The 16,998-nt window shown below is 36.4% G+C and overlaps 1 protein-coding gene across 4 annotated transcripts in view; it reads left to right on the forward strand.

Annotated features, from left to right (window-relative positions):
* The window catches only part of LOC144942254 (acid-sensing ion channel 1-like), a 201,265-nt gene extending 189,615 nt beyond the window's left edge, over positions 1 to 11,650 (forward strand). For 2 of the 4 annotated variants that reach the window (XM_078869009.1, XM_078869018.1), the window contains exons 5-11: positions 2,583 to 2,733; positions 5,355 to 5,411; positions 6,216 to 6,369; positions 7,088 to 7,179; positions 7,637 to 7,716; positions 8,112 to 8,174; positions 8,972 to 11,649. In XM_078869009.1, coding sequence (XP_078725135.1) covers positions 2,583 to 2,733; positions 5,355 to 5,411; positions 6,216 to 6,369; positions 7,088 to 7,179; positions 7,637 to 7,716; positions 8,112 to 8,174; positions 8,972 to 9,079 — 705 coding nt within the window. In that variant the 3' untranslated portion in view covers positions 9,080 to 11,649. Of the gene's footprint in view, positions 1 to 2,582; positions 2,734 to 5,354; positions 5,412 to 6,215; positions 6,370 to 7,087; positions 7,180 to 7,636; positions 7,717 to 8,111; positions 8,175 to 8,971 lie in introns of all 4 variants that reach the window. The other 2 variants (XM_078869027.1, XM_078869002.1) reach the window with 2 other exon arrangements.
* Positions 11,651 to 16,998: the final 5,348 nt, after the last annotated feature.

Genomic DNA, 16,998 nt, shown 5'->3' on the forward strand with positions numbered 1-16,998 from the left:
CTGTAATAATTCACAATATTACGATTAATAATAGATGCAATATAATTTTCAGATGTGGACCACCACTACATATAATAGTTGGTGGGTTGTGTAAAAATGAAATTTTCTGAGACTCCTGATCTATGGAGTAAAATAAAAATAATAATCATGTTTTGCAAAACATTGGGGTAAATTCCAGAAGAACCTTCCCCGACTGAGCACCCTACCACTATCCGTGCTTGGAAACCCACCAGTGGCATTTTTACAGGCGGATGCATGTTTGATTTTGAATGCGGTAACAAATATATTACAGATATTTATAGTAAGTACAGTCCCGATGACACATGGGCTTTTGCAACCAATGTTACGATTCATCATAGATTTTTTTGTCAGATCGTGTAAGCAAAATGTGTGTAATAAGCCCTCCTCCACCGGAGACAGATATTTAATAAAGTTGTCACATGAACAAGCGTCTCAATGTATTACTGCTTCAGCACACCGGTATGTTGGAGAGCAATCACACACCATTGAACAATTGGGTACCACGTTTTGCGGATAGTAACAACAAACATCATCAGGGAGTTGCCAGAACTGTGGAAATACAGTTGATGATCGATTATCGGGAACGCGATTATTCGGCTTCCAATATTATCTGGGGGTTCCGGGCCGATCCGGCAAAACCGCTCCCCAGTCCGGCGAACGGCACCATGTGCATGACAAAAAAAGTAGCTATGCTTGATTTCAGTGTCAAATATACACCGTACATTACACGCTACATACAACAACTTAAACAATGAAAATACTGCACGTATATCGATTTTTCGTGACTAATAACTTTAGTAAAAACCCCCAGAAAATATGCAGTTCGATCCGGCGAAAAGGGGGTGTAATTCAGTTCGCGCAGTACCGGTCTAAATACTACATCAGTCTGGCGATCATCAAATACATAGTTGTTGAAACAAGAGCATAGTAGTAGGTACATCAACCTATGCAGTTAAAATGGGACCTTTTTACCAGTATAAAAGTATGACAAAATAGGATGACGGTTAACTTTTCACAGTAGGACATTTATTTTTGCCTATTTGTATGTTTACTTATGGCAAGTTCGTATCGTAAACACGTTTAAAACACAAGAATAGGGTTTTCCCCTTTTTCTGGAAGAAAAGGGAAAAACCTATTCTTATATTTTGGTACTGGCAAAGGAGGTCCCATGAGGTTTAAAACACTCCAATAGTATATATACACACACATAACACCTGAAAAAAACAATGTGATGCACTAATGTGAAAAAATAAGCTTTTTTAAATAATATGATCATTCGGCTTTTTTAATCGATGATCAACTGCGTTCTCCAGTCTTGGGCTCTTAAATAGGGCGCATTATGTCATTTGATGTGACCCCCCACAAGGGAGAAGTAGGTGATACCGTAAGCGTAATGAATCCACGTCAATTATATTACCTTTAGCCCATAATAAATTATGTTGGCATGTTAGTTCATGGGATGCTATGAATTGGCTGTGTTGGGCAGAGGAGGGTTTTACGACACATTCTACTCACGCGATCTGACCAGAAAATCAATGTACAGTCCAATTGATTATCGTTCATCACGAATGATGGTACAGCAGTAGCTGGATATAAACACATCCCGTGGGAGTAAGGCTATTGCGCTCATATCTTAAGTAGTGTGCTTGTATAAAAGTTTCCCTTTGCACTGATATCCAGCTTCTACTGCATTAATGTGGGTTTTTTCACCTGAATCCTAATGTACACGTTTATTCAAGATGTTTAGCAAATGGTATTGGAATGAACATGGTATGGCATAATTGTTGCTGTTTGAGTTTTTGTTTGATTTTCCACAATGTATTTAGTGTATATTATCAGCAACATTAAATAAGCTATATACTATGTTGTTGATAATTTAGGATGTATTGAATACATTTTTTAAGTACATTGCTGGATTTCAAACCTTTATAACTCATCAATCAGTACAACGAAGAGCATACGATATTTAGCTGCACGTGATTTGCCAGACCAGAGCATTTTATCACGCACACTATCCAACCAGAATTGAACTTATATAAAATATCAGCACAAGCAGTAGAAAACCGACAACATTGAAATGCAGCATATTTATTCATATATATGTTTGATAATTAAACGTGTTTAATACATCTTCATTCCATGTTGTCGATGATTGAGGATACATTAAATACGTTATTTAATAATTGAAGAGAAACTATTACACTGTTTTCAATAACGGAAAATCGAACATAGGTATAAAATCCAACACAGCAACAAATATCATGCTATAACATAGCCTGGCATATGCCAGTGGTAAGCATCATGTTTTTTTTTTTATAATTTGCATGCCGGTTTTTGTGGATGTAAAACTGATTTTCATTTCATTGCTTCATATGAGTGTGTGCAACATACAGCATACAAATGGTACGTACCATCGTAAATCCGAACCATGTGTATAAATATGTTTTTCCTTATTCAAACAAAGCAAATTAATTTGTGAAGCTAAACTTTGATTTTTTTCACGTTAGGGATAAAAAAAGCCCGTCTCAGCCACTTTCTTCTGTGGTGTGGTCTCCTCACAGCTCATCTACTTGCCTTCCCCCTGGGGCGATTGCAAGGCTGACCCCATCAATTCAGACTTCTTCGACACCTACAGCATCACGGCTTGCCGCATCGACTGCGAGACGCGCTACGTGGTCGAGAACTGCAACTGCCGCATGGTGCACATGCCAGGTCTGCCACACGCTTAATTGTTTGCTAATTAAGGGAAACGCGCTGTGTGTAAAACAAAAATCCCATTTTGTCCGTACAACTACATACTCTATATGTTTGGGGTTGTGCTGTATCTAGCTTTCCGATGTCTATTTGGGTTATACCGCTTGCTGTCCAGCTCCAACGTGCTCGAACTGTTATGTGCTTGTTGATTTTACGTACAAGTGCGTTGGTGTTTGATCACTCAAAGCAAAATTGTGTATGTATTTGTCGAGCGATAGTTTTCTTCAAACTGTGCTGTTTGCCTCTTATAGGCGTGGAATTTCCCACTTAAGGACCAGATGGTTCATTGCCTTTATAAAACAGAAATAACTATTTTGATAATTGTTTTTTTACCGTTTTATCTGGCAACAAAACGATGCACCATCAGAGTTGTGTTTTTTGTTTGCATTCCGACCGCATGTATTGTGGTAAATGCAAACATGACTCCTTGTAAAAAAAAGGTGTCAGTTTTGTTGCCAGATAAAAGGGTAAAAAAACAATTATTCTATTTTGCTCCTGGCAAAGGAGGTTCCAATGGAACTATTTTGATATTTGCTGGTACATTCTAAAATGTACATCTCTAGATCTAACATTAAAAATTAAAGAATGTATTTTTTATTTAGAAATACAACTTGTACGTAAATTTATTCTTATGGATTCCAGGACACAATAATTATTTTTTTCAAAATACTAAATTACTTGGCTTGCACCAAACTACAACTCTTGGTGTACCTGCATGCTTGGCTTAATCTAATTACATAGATGGTTTCACATGGCAGCCAGCGTATATGTCCTTCCAACAATTCCTAATCGGCTGCACGCACTACAACACTTGGCACCTGCTAAGTGTGGGTTTGTGCATTGAATCATATATCTTGAAATATCAGTACACCAAAAGGTGCAGGTCCATTTCTTGTTATATATGGTATTCATTAAAATTGTTTGCTGCTAACTTTGATTCTTTAGAGAATGATTATACGAGCCATCCATATACAGTGTATTTAAATTTTTATTTACGAAATCTATGATAATGATTAAACAATTGTAGTACCGTATGAGGTAGCTAAAATGCTTGTGAATACAGAAGGCTGTTGTCACTGGTGGTAATGTGTCATCGTGACCATTATTGGCATAGTGGAACAAACATCTAAAGTGGGTTCTTTCCCACGTGCACAAGCAAGAATGTGACAGCCCTCTTCTCCTGTTTACAGCCCAGAGAAAATAGTAAAATCCATCAATATGAAAATAAATTTTGCAAAATATTTGTTTCTTTCTAAATTACTCCAAAAAATATACACAATAATGAAGCAATATTATTGATATTAAATCGTATGTTATGCAGATGCATGCTTGCAGGGTTGCATAGGTTGCTTATGTAAGCAATTAAACAGTATGCCTCCGAAAGTGTTTTCCAGTCATAAATTAAGACGTAAAGGACATTTATGTGCTTGTACTTTAGTGCAATTCATGACCGTGTTAAGAAAAAAACATATATACCAAGTACTCAAGTCAGAACATTTCAATTCAAGACTGTGCTCTTAGGACTGTTGTTCCCACATTGAAATGTTGAATTGTTGCTTAGCCAAATTTCAGAGTTTGCGATGGATACCGTCATTATTTAGCAGAGAGGTTTTTTTCCCCCTCTGATCAATTTCCTTTAAGTCTTCTAAACAAGCTTAAAAGGAAACGAGTGCAGCTTTTAAGAGCATATAATTCTTAAAACATGCAGACGTCCATATTGTGTGTTCATATATACAGTGTAAGCTGTCAATAGTATCATGAATAGTGCTGTACATTACTTTGGTATTGTACCAAATAAAATTGCATATCCACTGAACACAGTTAAAATTGAAGGTGGTCGTGAAAAGGGTCTTTCACATGAAACACTGGTTCAGTAAATGTCGGAGAATGTTTGAAATAAGAAATATAAAATGACGGCTGTGTCTGCGAAGCATAAAAACCATGACGTGGGATGGAAACACAAAATAATTTTGGGTTTAGAGTATTGATTGACTTCACTTAATTTTATGTGGCCACAAATTCGCGGTTGATTTTATTAAATGTCTGAACGGAAAATGTATCACTGTCCTTAAAGTGGCCTTGAAGCTAGTCAACCAAACGTGTTCGTGTTTGAAACATAATCACGTATATAAGATTACAAACGCATAAGCGTTTGATTAGAGCGTTCAATTTACCATGTAAATGTATGCAGACTTAAGTTAATTATTCTGGTGTTTTATTATTTGATTTAAAAATTTGATCGATGTTTCGAATGTCTTCTCATGTTTAGCCTCTTCAAAGTCATATACAATTACAGGGAATTATATTTTCACACGATAACAAGTATTGCCTTGAATACCCTAATTGTTATTTTTTCTACTATTAGTTAGAAGTTTTTTCTAGATCATTTGTCTCCACTGCTAAGTTATTAAAATGTATATTAGTTTATTGTAAAAAAAATTTCAATTTCTCTTTTATGAGCATGTATTTACCTTCCGAAAATAAATTGCATTTAAAACAAGGCTGTACCTGAATAGATGTGAAAGGGTGCTTCTTCTTGACTGGAGTTTATCATGTGTGTTGTTGGTCAAATCCTGCAGGCGATGCACCATACTGCACACCGGAGCAGTACAAAGAGTGTGCAGACCCAGCCTTGGGTAAGCATCTAGCTCTGATGCTACGAGAGAGTTCTCTCATCGTGTTCCACTTTTTTGGTCATGCAGCACCCCTTTTTGAAACATTCTGACCTGTTTCACCCCCCCCCCCCCCCGAGTGTTTGAGATTATGTGCTGCTCTTTGCGAATTTTGATGGTGCTTGAACGCTTTTATTTGAGAAGGGTACCGCTGTCAGTGTTAAATCATAACAAATTACTTTGTTACCGCACTGGGAAAGGGCATCACAGATCATTGCCGTGATATTTCCTGGTTTTGTCCAGTGCCACTGCAAATGCAGTGAATTCGCCGTAGATGTAGATTTACACTTTCATCAATAAAACATGATTTATAATCAGGAGTTCGGTTGCTTTGAAATGTCAAAAATAATATCCAAGGTGATGCGTATATAGATATCCCATGCAAAACAATACGGAGCAATTGAGAAAACAAAATTTTATTTCAAAGCCTCCACATTTCTCCCACCGATCTCAATTCACTTGTTCAATCTTTTAAAACTCTCCTCTATAAGATAACGAGCCATCACATTCATGAGATGAAATCACCTCTCGATAAGAAAGTACTGCAAATGAATCACTCTGTATAACAAATGCCCGTTAAATACATTGTAACAATATTTCACGTATTGTAATCAATGTCATATTATAATATTCAATTACAAAGGTGTCCTAACACATTAACAATTTTGTTTCATAGAAATCATTGAGATTTTTTTTTTATTAAGGACGTACAAAGACTGTCTGCTTTCCGTGTTCTCAGCTTTGTGCTTTCACTGAATATCCTCATAGACTTTCTAGTGGAGAAGGACGACAACTTCTGTGTCTGCGACACACCATGCAACACCACACGCTACGGAAAGGAGCTCTCCATGGTGAAAATCCCAAGCAAGGCTTCGGCAAAATATCTCGCCAAGAAATATAACAAGACCGAAGATTACATCCGGTGAGATGATCAAATTACCCAGAATGTGAACCAATTAGGCTTGAGCCTAGATAGTGCTTTGATGAGTGACCACCAATCACAACACAGGTCTAGTAGGCTTTTTGGTTAACAGGGAGCAGCGCAGCAAAAGCCATTGTTCTGTACTTTCACCCCCCCTCCTTCATCAAACCACGCTGACTAGCATGGAGAAGTATGTTCAATGAACACATCCTGCATGCACGGCATAGGGAGGCCCTCATCCAGAAGTGGATTGACACACTGGCCGTATATGTACAATACTCCTTAGCACTGTTAATGTACTGCCATAACGTGTCGGTCATGGGTTGTTTTCACTATACTTCACCATGCTTGTCAGTGCAGGTTGGTGTATGGGTTAGGTTAGGGGTTCTTCTTTTTGTAAACTGAACAAGAAAAAAAGAAAAATACCCTCACAATGCATATTACCATCAGCCGTGATCAATCCACTACCATGTTACAATCCATCTTGTGCCCGCAGATGAGCTGATTTCATCACTCACAACCCCACAGTGGATGCCCTAGTGTGCTAAATTCTCTTCATTGGATGTCACTATGTCATTCTACTCCATCACCGACCACAATCCTTTCTAGCGTAATGTTATACAGTAGATGCATATAAATAGCGAATAAATGTTTGGCTCACATAGAGATGTCCTATATAAAAAAAACCACGTGTGTTTTTTTTTATTCCACCACGCAGGGAGAATGTGTTGGTTCTCGACATATTTTTCGAGGCTCTCAACTATGAGACGATTGAGCAGAAGAAAGCGTACGAAGTTGCTGGCCTCCTGGGTAAGGGATCATGTAATTCAATTATTCACATGTTGGTGACTTTTTGCCAAGAACACATGATTCGAATGTGTAATACATTGGTCACTGTTTCCTTCCAAGTTTTTATTCAGAGGAAAAAGAAAACTGAACAAAAAACAATTGCAATAAATATAGATTTTGAAACGTTATCTTGTGTCAGCTTTATAATTTTCGCAGGGAGCTAAACATCCATAACCAACCTCCTTAATGAATTCACGTTTACACGTAAAGTAAAGCCAGTATACAAAATTAGAATGGACATCTGTCATTTATAAATGACGCGCATAGACTATTGCGTTTTAATATTTATAGTTTTTTTAAACGTATTTAAGCACAGCTGGCTGGGATCTTGCAGTGCAAATAAGTAAATGTACCCAAGAGTGATACTCGTTGCTCGTAAAAGCTCTACGTTGCAATGCCTGATGTGTGTTGGATGCAGGTGACATCGGTGGCCAAATGGGTCTGTTCATTGGAGCAAGCATCTTGACCATTCTGGAAATATTTGACTACCTTTATGAGGTGATATGCACATAACGTATATTTATTTATTGTCACGTATCTTTAATTTTATTGTATATAACGTTTATATTAAATGCAGTACTCAAAGTCCTTAAGGTAGATTTTTGTTTATGAAAATTATTGTGTTATGTTCATCGTTACATCAAGTGTCATTGTTCTTGCAAACACATTTCTGCTATTTTATTGTTTTATTTAATGCCTAACTCCATACAATTCACAACGTTTGCAATTGGTTCTTTTGTTTCCCTTATTGAGGGTCATTGCATTCCCATTGAATGGTTAATTATATTTTTAAAGTTCAAAATAAATGATATAAGTTTAATGATTTTGGACAGCACTGTCAATTCAATTATACAGGATTATAATTATATTCGTGATACTTGTTTGCCAACTAGGTATTAAAGGACAAGGTTTGCAAGTGCCGCAAGAAACACAACAAGAAAAGAAGTGAAAATATGGTAAGTTATCTCTTAGCTGCACAATTCATAAAATACATCTGTATAATGTTGGTATTTAGTCATCTACGTATCATGCGTGCTATTTCTTTCCACAACATGGTAACCCATGACAGTTATTATTTTATTGATGTAAAAAATATGACCATCATACATACCCTTGTGTTAGGTTGACATTGTGTAGTATTTTGTAAAATATGTTGCATGTAAATAATGCTAAACATTGTGAAAAAATTTAAACCAAGATTTACTATATATCCTGTGTAAGATGTGATAATTGATACATACGTATTAAGGTTATAATTTGTCATGGAATTAAGTTTATTTGCACCTTTATGAAAATAAAAGAACATGTTGATTAATGGTGCGCTTTAAGCGCGGCATTTTAGGTATTTTTGTTAGAGAATTGCTCTTAATTTCATATCCTATTCTGGTTTCTTTTTTTCAGATATAAATCTATTCTTTTGCCACCGCATCCTGTGTACATTATTTTTGCTCTCTCTCTCTAAGCATCTGATGTGACATCCAAGGCTTTAATATTTCACTGAATATTTTCTGGGTCCCTGGTAGACTGTCATAGAGTCGTGACGAGTAGTCACGGCAATCAGGAGAGAGTAAACTAGATCTGGTGTGCAGGTGCAGCACTATTTTCTGGATCACCGGTAGACTGGAATAGACACGTTGGCGTGTAGCCATAGCCACTGCGCAAAGTAAACTAGAATTGGTGTTGGCAGCTGAACTCAATCCGTGGTGACATCGCAATTCGTGGTGTGTTCCCCTCTGCTGTGTTGTACTTGTAGACACCTTGTGAGACCCTGCGGAGTCACCACTCGCAAGACGTGCACTTCAACAGCAGCATTCTACCTCATCACACCGTCAGAGGGACGTTTGAGGATTTTGCGTGCTAATGGCTTATATTAATCTCCTACATGTATTTACAAACAATCGGAAGGGTGAGTTAGCGATCTCCAATAAGATGAGGAAACACAACAAACAAACAAAAAATCCGTTCCACTAGGTGCAGAGTTTTGTAAAATAAACTCTCGATTATTCAGGGTAATGGGGAGGAAGGGGTAGCACGGATAAAATAAAAACACGGGCAACGCAGAACGTACGTGATTCAGCCGATGGAAACTAGTTAATTGCTTACTAATTTAGAATGGGGGAAAAGACGATGACTGTGCTCTTTTTATTCTTCCTTAAATTAACAGGTTTATTTGCCGACATGCTTGCAATCACGTGGCCACTGAGTCGTTGACCCTCTCGAATGAGAAGTCGGTAATAACTAAAGCAGCCCATGTAAAGATTTACATTTTTATTTTGGAAGCTGAAACATGGTTAATCCGCAACCCATGTAATCCACCCACGGATAATTGAGAGTGAACATAAGTAATACACCCTTCGTCCTAAGTGATTTTTGCAAACATTTGCACACATGACTGCCAAAGCCTAACCAGACGCATATCTACTCTTCACTCACATCATTATTGTAAGGTAGACCAATATTAATTGAGTTTAACACGTAGGCTTTCGCGACCAATATTAATTAAGTGAATGAAAGATTGAAATTCACTGTTTTAAACAGCTAATTATGGTACTTTTATGAGTCAAGGTAAATCAAATCTGTTTTAACACGTAGGCTTTCACAACCAATATCATCCATAATAGAGATTTTTTTTGGGTTAGATCGCGTAAATATATACAGCACACCGGTGTGTTGGAGAAATAAGCCATGTCCTCAGATTGTAAATGTTGTGAAGCTAGTTGTAATTACTGGCGAAACGTCGTACTCAGTTTGTAAATGTTGTGGCTTGGCTCTCCAACACACCGGTGTGCTGTACTAGTGACGAATTGGCATGTTCTGTTTACATGACTACCCTTACTAGTTGGCTGTGTCGGGTGGTAGCGGGTTTTTAAAGACACATTTATATATTTACGCGATCTAACCCAAAAAAAACTCCATTATAAATCAAATCTGCTGTATTGAAATATACTTAATCATTTATATAATACTTTTTTATTGCGGTAATGAAATTTTCAGCTTAGGTTTAAAGAACACACATGCATGTAATGGTATTAACAGTTTTTGTTTTATCACATGACAAAACACACAGTGGGCAAATATGAAAATAGATAAGTGCTAAGGCAAATATCAAACCATAAGTGGTAATTTTTTGTCATTGTATAATGGGCACTTTTTCAATAATAACATATTTATACTACTGTACTTCTTCAAGTATAGTCTGTAATAACTATTAAGCCGGAAAAAATATGTTTGTTCAGATAACAGGGTTATGATTATGTACGTAAGGTTTGAGAAAAAATGTTAACATAAGTATATAAATGTACGTGTTCACTTTTGGCGCACATATTTACTGATAATACTTTAGACTTCACGTGAACAATCCTATACACCATTTAAAATACAATGAGACAATTTTGGGGTTTCTCTTTCAAATTTGCTACCCATTTGTGCTTTCATATATAATAATTCAAACCAGTAATGATATGCCAATAGCATTGTAGCAATCTGACTAATGTAAACATGTTTTGGGACTGCGTTGACAGTGGTGCACAAAAAAATGACAGAAACTCAACGCATAAGTCAATAAGACTGCCCTAAAGAGTAATAATTGTATTATAAGCGACGTTGCTGGCAATGGCACTTCTTCGGAGCAGAGAGATCAAGCAGATATTCATGTTATGTAGAAGAGCCATTGCCCAATATGTTGGCTATTATATGTGTCCTCTTAAGAGCAGAGTTATTGATGAATGTATTGTATCTTTATCTTTATTGTTTAGCTAATGCAGTAACTCTTGCAGTTCCCCGCAGGAGCTTTCTACCACGGATAGCACACAATAGGTATGACTTGATTTTATTCAATTTCTTTGTGAGTAATTTACATTTTTTTTATTTGGACCATGCCACCAGCAAATGATGGCCCATACATGCAGCATACGTGTTCTTGTAAAACACATTTTCTTTCATCAACAATTGTTAGTTTTTTAAGCTGAATATTCTAAAAAATGTAGTACAAATTCATAATTAAAGAGTACTTAATTTTGGTAAATGAACGTTGCTTGTAAAGATTTTTTTTCTGGAAATTTCTATCGCATGTATCTGTGTTATTTTCCCAAACTGATTTGTAGCCATGCTTGTATTGTCATTTATACGTAGCATTTGAAATATTATACAATATTCATAGATTAGGTAACGGTGAGCATAGATATACACATTATAATTGTATTTTTGTGCCTAAATTATGCTATACATTATATATTTACTGTTTGGATTTAATATTCCTAATATTGCTTATTGTTATGTTTTGTGACAAATATATGCCTTTAAGCGTTTATATTTTAAAAGTCTAACATAAAATAGGAATTATAAGATTCCTTTATCTCCATATCTTGTGCTATTTATTTTTTAATTTCAAACAAAAGCATCAATACATTTACAATGAAAAAAGGTGGTACATGTTTTGGAGTATTATACATTGGAGAGGGAAAAAAATACCAATATTTTATTCTATTTTCAAAACTTAGTTCAGCAGGTGCCTCCATCTATTAAATTAATCTTGCAGCCTTAAACAGAAATCAATCAAATCGACACCTATTTTGATTGCTCAGTGGGTTCATTTAAATCAATACGCAAACACAAACCGTCCTCAGTGGCATTATTTTTTAGCGATTTACAATAATACAATACGGTATAATTATACAGAGAACAAGTTAGGCTTTTATTACCGAAGTATTCCACTTCATTGAAGTGTAGGTGATGCACAGAGACTACTCACAATTATTTAATAAAAATGTTTTTTCTTCAGACTTTTGCGTCTTTATAACACAAAACCCTTCAATTGGTAGTTAATAAACAATAGGCTTTACCCTTTCCGGAAATAATACAGGTGTTATGATGGTCAAACGCCGAATAGATACCTATTGCAAGGAATTACGTCTGCATTAACCACACATGCCTGTGGTAAACATGCAAACAAACGTGCTTTTATAACACTATGTAACACCATTTTTGTTCCTGCTTTTGTGACCAGGACTTTATGTGAATGAAAGACACAAATGCACACGTTTTCTCATTGAAAATAGATACATTTCTAAATATCACTGTCCTGGTCACAAAAGCAAAGTTTCTGTGGTATAATATCCATTTCTGTACTTTTGAGGCATAAGCAATTAGGAAGTAACTCTTACGACCCAGGAACAAAAATGTGTTTTTTGTTACAGAGTGTAATAAACTATGCATTGTCCTTGAAACTGCTTGGCCTACACCAGAGACAGCCTCCTTTATGGTATTATTTAATCGGCGTTAGACTAGAGAATGCCAAAAGGTGAACAGCACAAAGGCAATGCAAATATCAAAGCATTAATAACTCGGGTGGAGCGGTTATATCTATGGGGCCCTTTTCACCAGTATCAAGACTATGGAAATAGGGTACCATAGATATAACTGCTCAACCCTTAAAAATGTGCTTAAATTGTAGCAACAAATAGGGACATTCATCCTCGTTGTATGTGGTTATTTTGTTTGCGTTATGATGCTGAGTTGTTATTGTCAATACCATTTTCATTATTTAAATTTGGAGACGTTGGAATTTTGTAGTGAAATTTCTATCATATCCACGGGCGTAAACATGTGAAGACGTAAAAGCACAAAATGGCCGACACTATGGAATGCTGAATTACTTAAATGCATCAGCTGTTTTACGCTGATGTTCATATTTGATTGGCGCCTTACTGATACTTGATTTCCACATTCTTGAATACCTAAATTATCATCAATGAGTTGTAAACATGTACACGAGTCAAAACAATCAAAATAGCCCTTCTGATTGTGTTTCTCTAAGACTATTTTAAAATATCTAACATCTGTCCAAATTTATTCAAGTTGAACACATAGCTTGCAGGTTAAAATATACTTTAATATGAAAAGAATGTTTGAAATATGAAAGACTGAAAGAGCATACATTTTATTTCAAATATGAATGTGAGAGCATTCCTGATTATATACTGACGAAAGTTACATTCAGTCTGCCGTTTCGTTCAGTGAAAATGTGGGGTTTATGATTTGTAATGCTTCTTACAATGTTCGCTACATAAAATCCCATAAAACACTTGTACAGCACATAACTGCACTTGCATATTAGCAGCAGAATACGGTGTACGTGAAGACGACATTCTTCAATGCATTGAAATTGTGCTTTTAAAAAACCGTACTGTAGTATGTTTTTTTTACAATATGTATTATTTATATCAATATACAGAAGCAAATAATGCGTATGGCAATGAATTAATCGACTCTGTGGGATAATTTGTATCGTAGCTTCTTGTCTTCATTCTATAAACAATAGCTTACACGGTATGTGTCATTTTTAGCTTTTAATGAGCAACTAATTGTTCGGTGCGGCAGAGTTAAAACATTGGAACCAACACACTTGAATATACGATTGATTTGCCTGACATTCTTCAGTAATTATACAAAGAAACAGTTCCGATCATTAATGTTTGCTTTGGATTGACGAGTGTATTTAATGCATATACCTGCTGTGTAACTGAAAAATACTTCCTACAAAAAAACGGATAGCATGCAAGGAAACATGATTATGAACATTGCTTATTGGTGTTAGAGATTCACATCCATTGATTGAAGGTGTTTGTTCTCTTATACTGCTGTAACTACATGGATGTATATGAAAGGCTCGCCATGCGAATGTCATCGAGTGAAATATGTATCGTAAAATACAGGCCACTGCTGGATGAAGAAGGCCCCCCACTACAGACATGCAGTCGTGGAGGTTGTTGGACCCTTCTTCACCAAGTTGGTCAGTACGGGTTGATGAAGGGGGTGCCCAAGACTGGTTCAGATATCACTCGCCACTGATGTTGGCCGTGGCCAGGGGAAACCACTGCGTAATTCACATACCTGTCAACCCCTTCTCAGTGTCTACCTTATTTTACAGACCAATTCGGACCTTATTGGTCACCCCGTGCCCTTATAAATCTCAACGTTCATCCTACAAAGTCCCATCACAATGGAGAAACACAAACAAATAGTTTTTTTTGCCCGCGTTGAAACGGCTGTATGCCGTATGGACCTGAAAACTCAATTTGCCTGTACAAGAATACGGGTAAACCGTATGGGTTGACAGGTATGAAATCGCACAATGCGCTAACCACTGCATCACCGCTCCACGCCATCTAGTGCAACCCTGAATATCAGTATAATCTCAGCCAAACTCTCTAAGATTGATTGATTTATGGATATGGTAGCTTGGGTGCTTTTATACTTATTTTGATAAAGAGAATATGTTTAAAGATACATTTTATGCAGTGTGATATATGCTTTTTAATATAACTGGTTTTCATGTTAATGCGTTGCATGGATTATTATTCATGTGAAATTGTTAATTAAACGATGTCATGCGAATATCAGTAAATATACCGCATGTTTATGATATTCCACCTAACTTTGATTTCATGCAAAGTTGCATGGTTTAGCAACCTACCATTGGCAATTGAAAAATAACCCATTGGAACAAGTCATTGCAAGTGCATAACTCACATACATTATTAAATATACAAAAAACTGATAAGAATAAAGTTGTATCATATATTAAATATGATTTACCCTATTTATTTATGATGCTGAGTTGTGCATGTTGATCAATGTCAGATGTATAATACCTCCATTCCTGCTAAACCAAACGTTGAGGTGACGTAATATAAAAATACAATACAGTAATAATGTTAATACTGTAGTAATGACCACGTTCTAGCGCACGTGCACACAAACACGTACAGAGGGACAGCATCGATATTTTTTCCAGATGAGAGCTCTATTATGAGCAGTTTCGGAATGGGATTTCGATAAAGTAACCTCAAAGTTATCTGCAGAAAAACAGTATTGCTGCAGTAGCCACGGGGATGAAAAAAACGAAAATCTAAAGTGACTTGTACGAACGTACACACCCGTTGTTTTTCTTACGCTTCATAGCCTCTCATTCATTTATTTACCGATCTTTCAAGTACAGAACAGGGCTGCAGCAGTAATCGACAAGTGGTCAGATCTGCTGTGGGGTAATTAAACATTTTTTTTAAGTAGATCCCTCTGGCTGTGCTAATAGATGACAAAAGTACAGCCACTATATGTACATGTTTGAAAGTGGGAAGGTGGGAGCAGAGGAAGTGAGAGCAGGAATGATGTTTATAAAAAAAAGTGTTAAATGAAATAGTTTTTTAGTACTGTATACCTCTGTAACAAGTACATGAATATTGTGTTCTTTTGATGTTTCAACATATTTTAAAAGTATACATGTGATTTGTGTGTATAAAATGCCTTATTATGACCATGGCCGTGACACTGATTATTGTTTAATGTTTAATAAGTGTATACAGCTTCAATGTAATGTTGCCTTGTGTGATTGTAAACGTTAGAACAGAGCTACCATGAGAGATTGATGGGACAATGTCAACGTGCCACACACCAAGGGAAGATTGAGGATATCTCTTGCAGCTCTGTCTATGGATAGTGACAATCGTGTCTCTGAATACAAGTGTAGTGATGAGGCCTCTTCAGGTGGTATCTGTAGCAGACTAGCTTGCATCTGTCAAAAGTACATTTTCTCCACCTACTCTGTGTTCTGCTCTGTTTAAATGGGCGTGCACGTTTCACTGCATACATGTAATATCAAATGAAACAATAAAATGCATTATTCATACAATGTTATCTGAGTCTTTGTACACAGTTGGCTCTGTTGTCACGAGGTGGCATCGCTTTTATCGAAGTATTTAACTCAGCACAGATGCTGCCGTGGTGTTATAATGGCTCGCACACGAGACTTTTCAATTCGTTTTAATCCGGGCAGTTGAAACAATGTGGACATTTCATAAATCCAGTTCGTCCATCACCAGGTGGCATGCGGTGGGGTAAAGTGTGGGTAACTCCAATCTCTTCCAAGACGTCTGACCAGTATGGGAGAGTAGGCCCAAATCGCATCTGGTGGGACCCACTAGAGCTCCTTCTAGTGGAGGCATTTCTACCAGTTGCAAGGAATATTAATTCCTGCAGTCACGAAAGCTTTAAGTCAAAAGTAATACTTTTTTAATGCAAATCAAAGTTACGTTTGCGTTCATGAAATAGCTCGCGTAATTTAATTATTTAGTTTTCCTTTGAAGTTTGGTTTTATGTTATCATGCTACAAAAGAGCTGAGAAAAACGTGATCTGTCGATCCATTTATGATATACAGTAATTCATTGTGCTAATCTCCCACCTATTTCTTCTAGATGCATAAGTGATCCTAGATATGAAATAGATTTGCCTTAAGAATATAAATTACACTGACCTACAAAACAGTGCTCATATCTCCAGGTTGTAATTTTCGTGCAGTGCTGTCACACATCGTTTTGGATTTATAAAAAAAAATGTTTTATTACTTTAGGATGTGCAGGCACAACTTCACTCTAAAAACAGCATGTTAAAAGATGTATCCATAATCATGATAATGGAAAAAAAACAATGACATTTCACTTATCACATTGTCATGTATACATTTGTCATAGATTATTTAAGGTTTCAAAAACAGCATCATAAAATGTAGTACATGGTATGCAACACGTGCATTTAAACATCAATTATTTTCCAGGAAAGCCTAAATGAGTTTCAAAACTTTTCAGAAGGGTCCTGCATCAGAAAGTTCGTCAATACCATTGAGAATATTCGCCATATGGGAGTAAACTGGAGTAGCCACAGACAGCCCATGCATACGAGGAGATACCACTTACAACTCCACACAGATGCTTTCAATCGAATGA

This window comes from Lampetra fluviatilis, chromosome 2, assembly GCF_964198595.1.
Source record: "Lampetra fluviatilis chromosome 2, kcLamFluv1.1, whole genome shotgun sequence".
Taxonomy (NCBI): Eukaryota; Metazoa; Chordata; class Hyperoartia; order Petromyzontiformes; family Petromyzontidae; genus Lampetra; species Lampetra fluviatilis.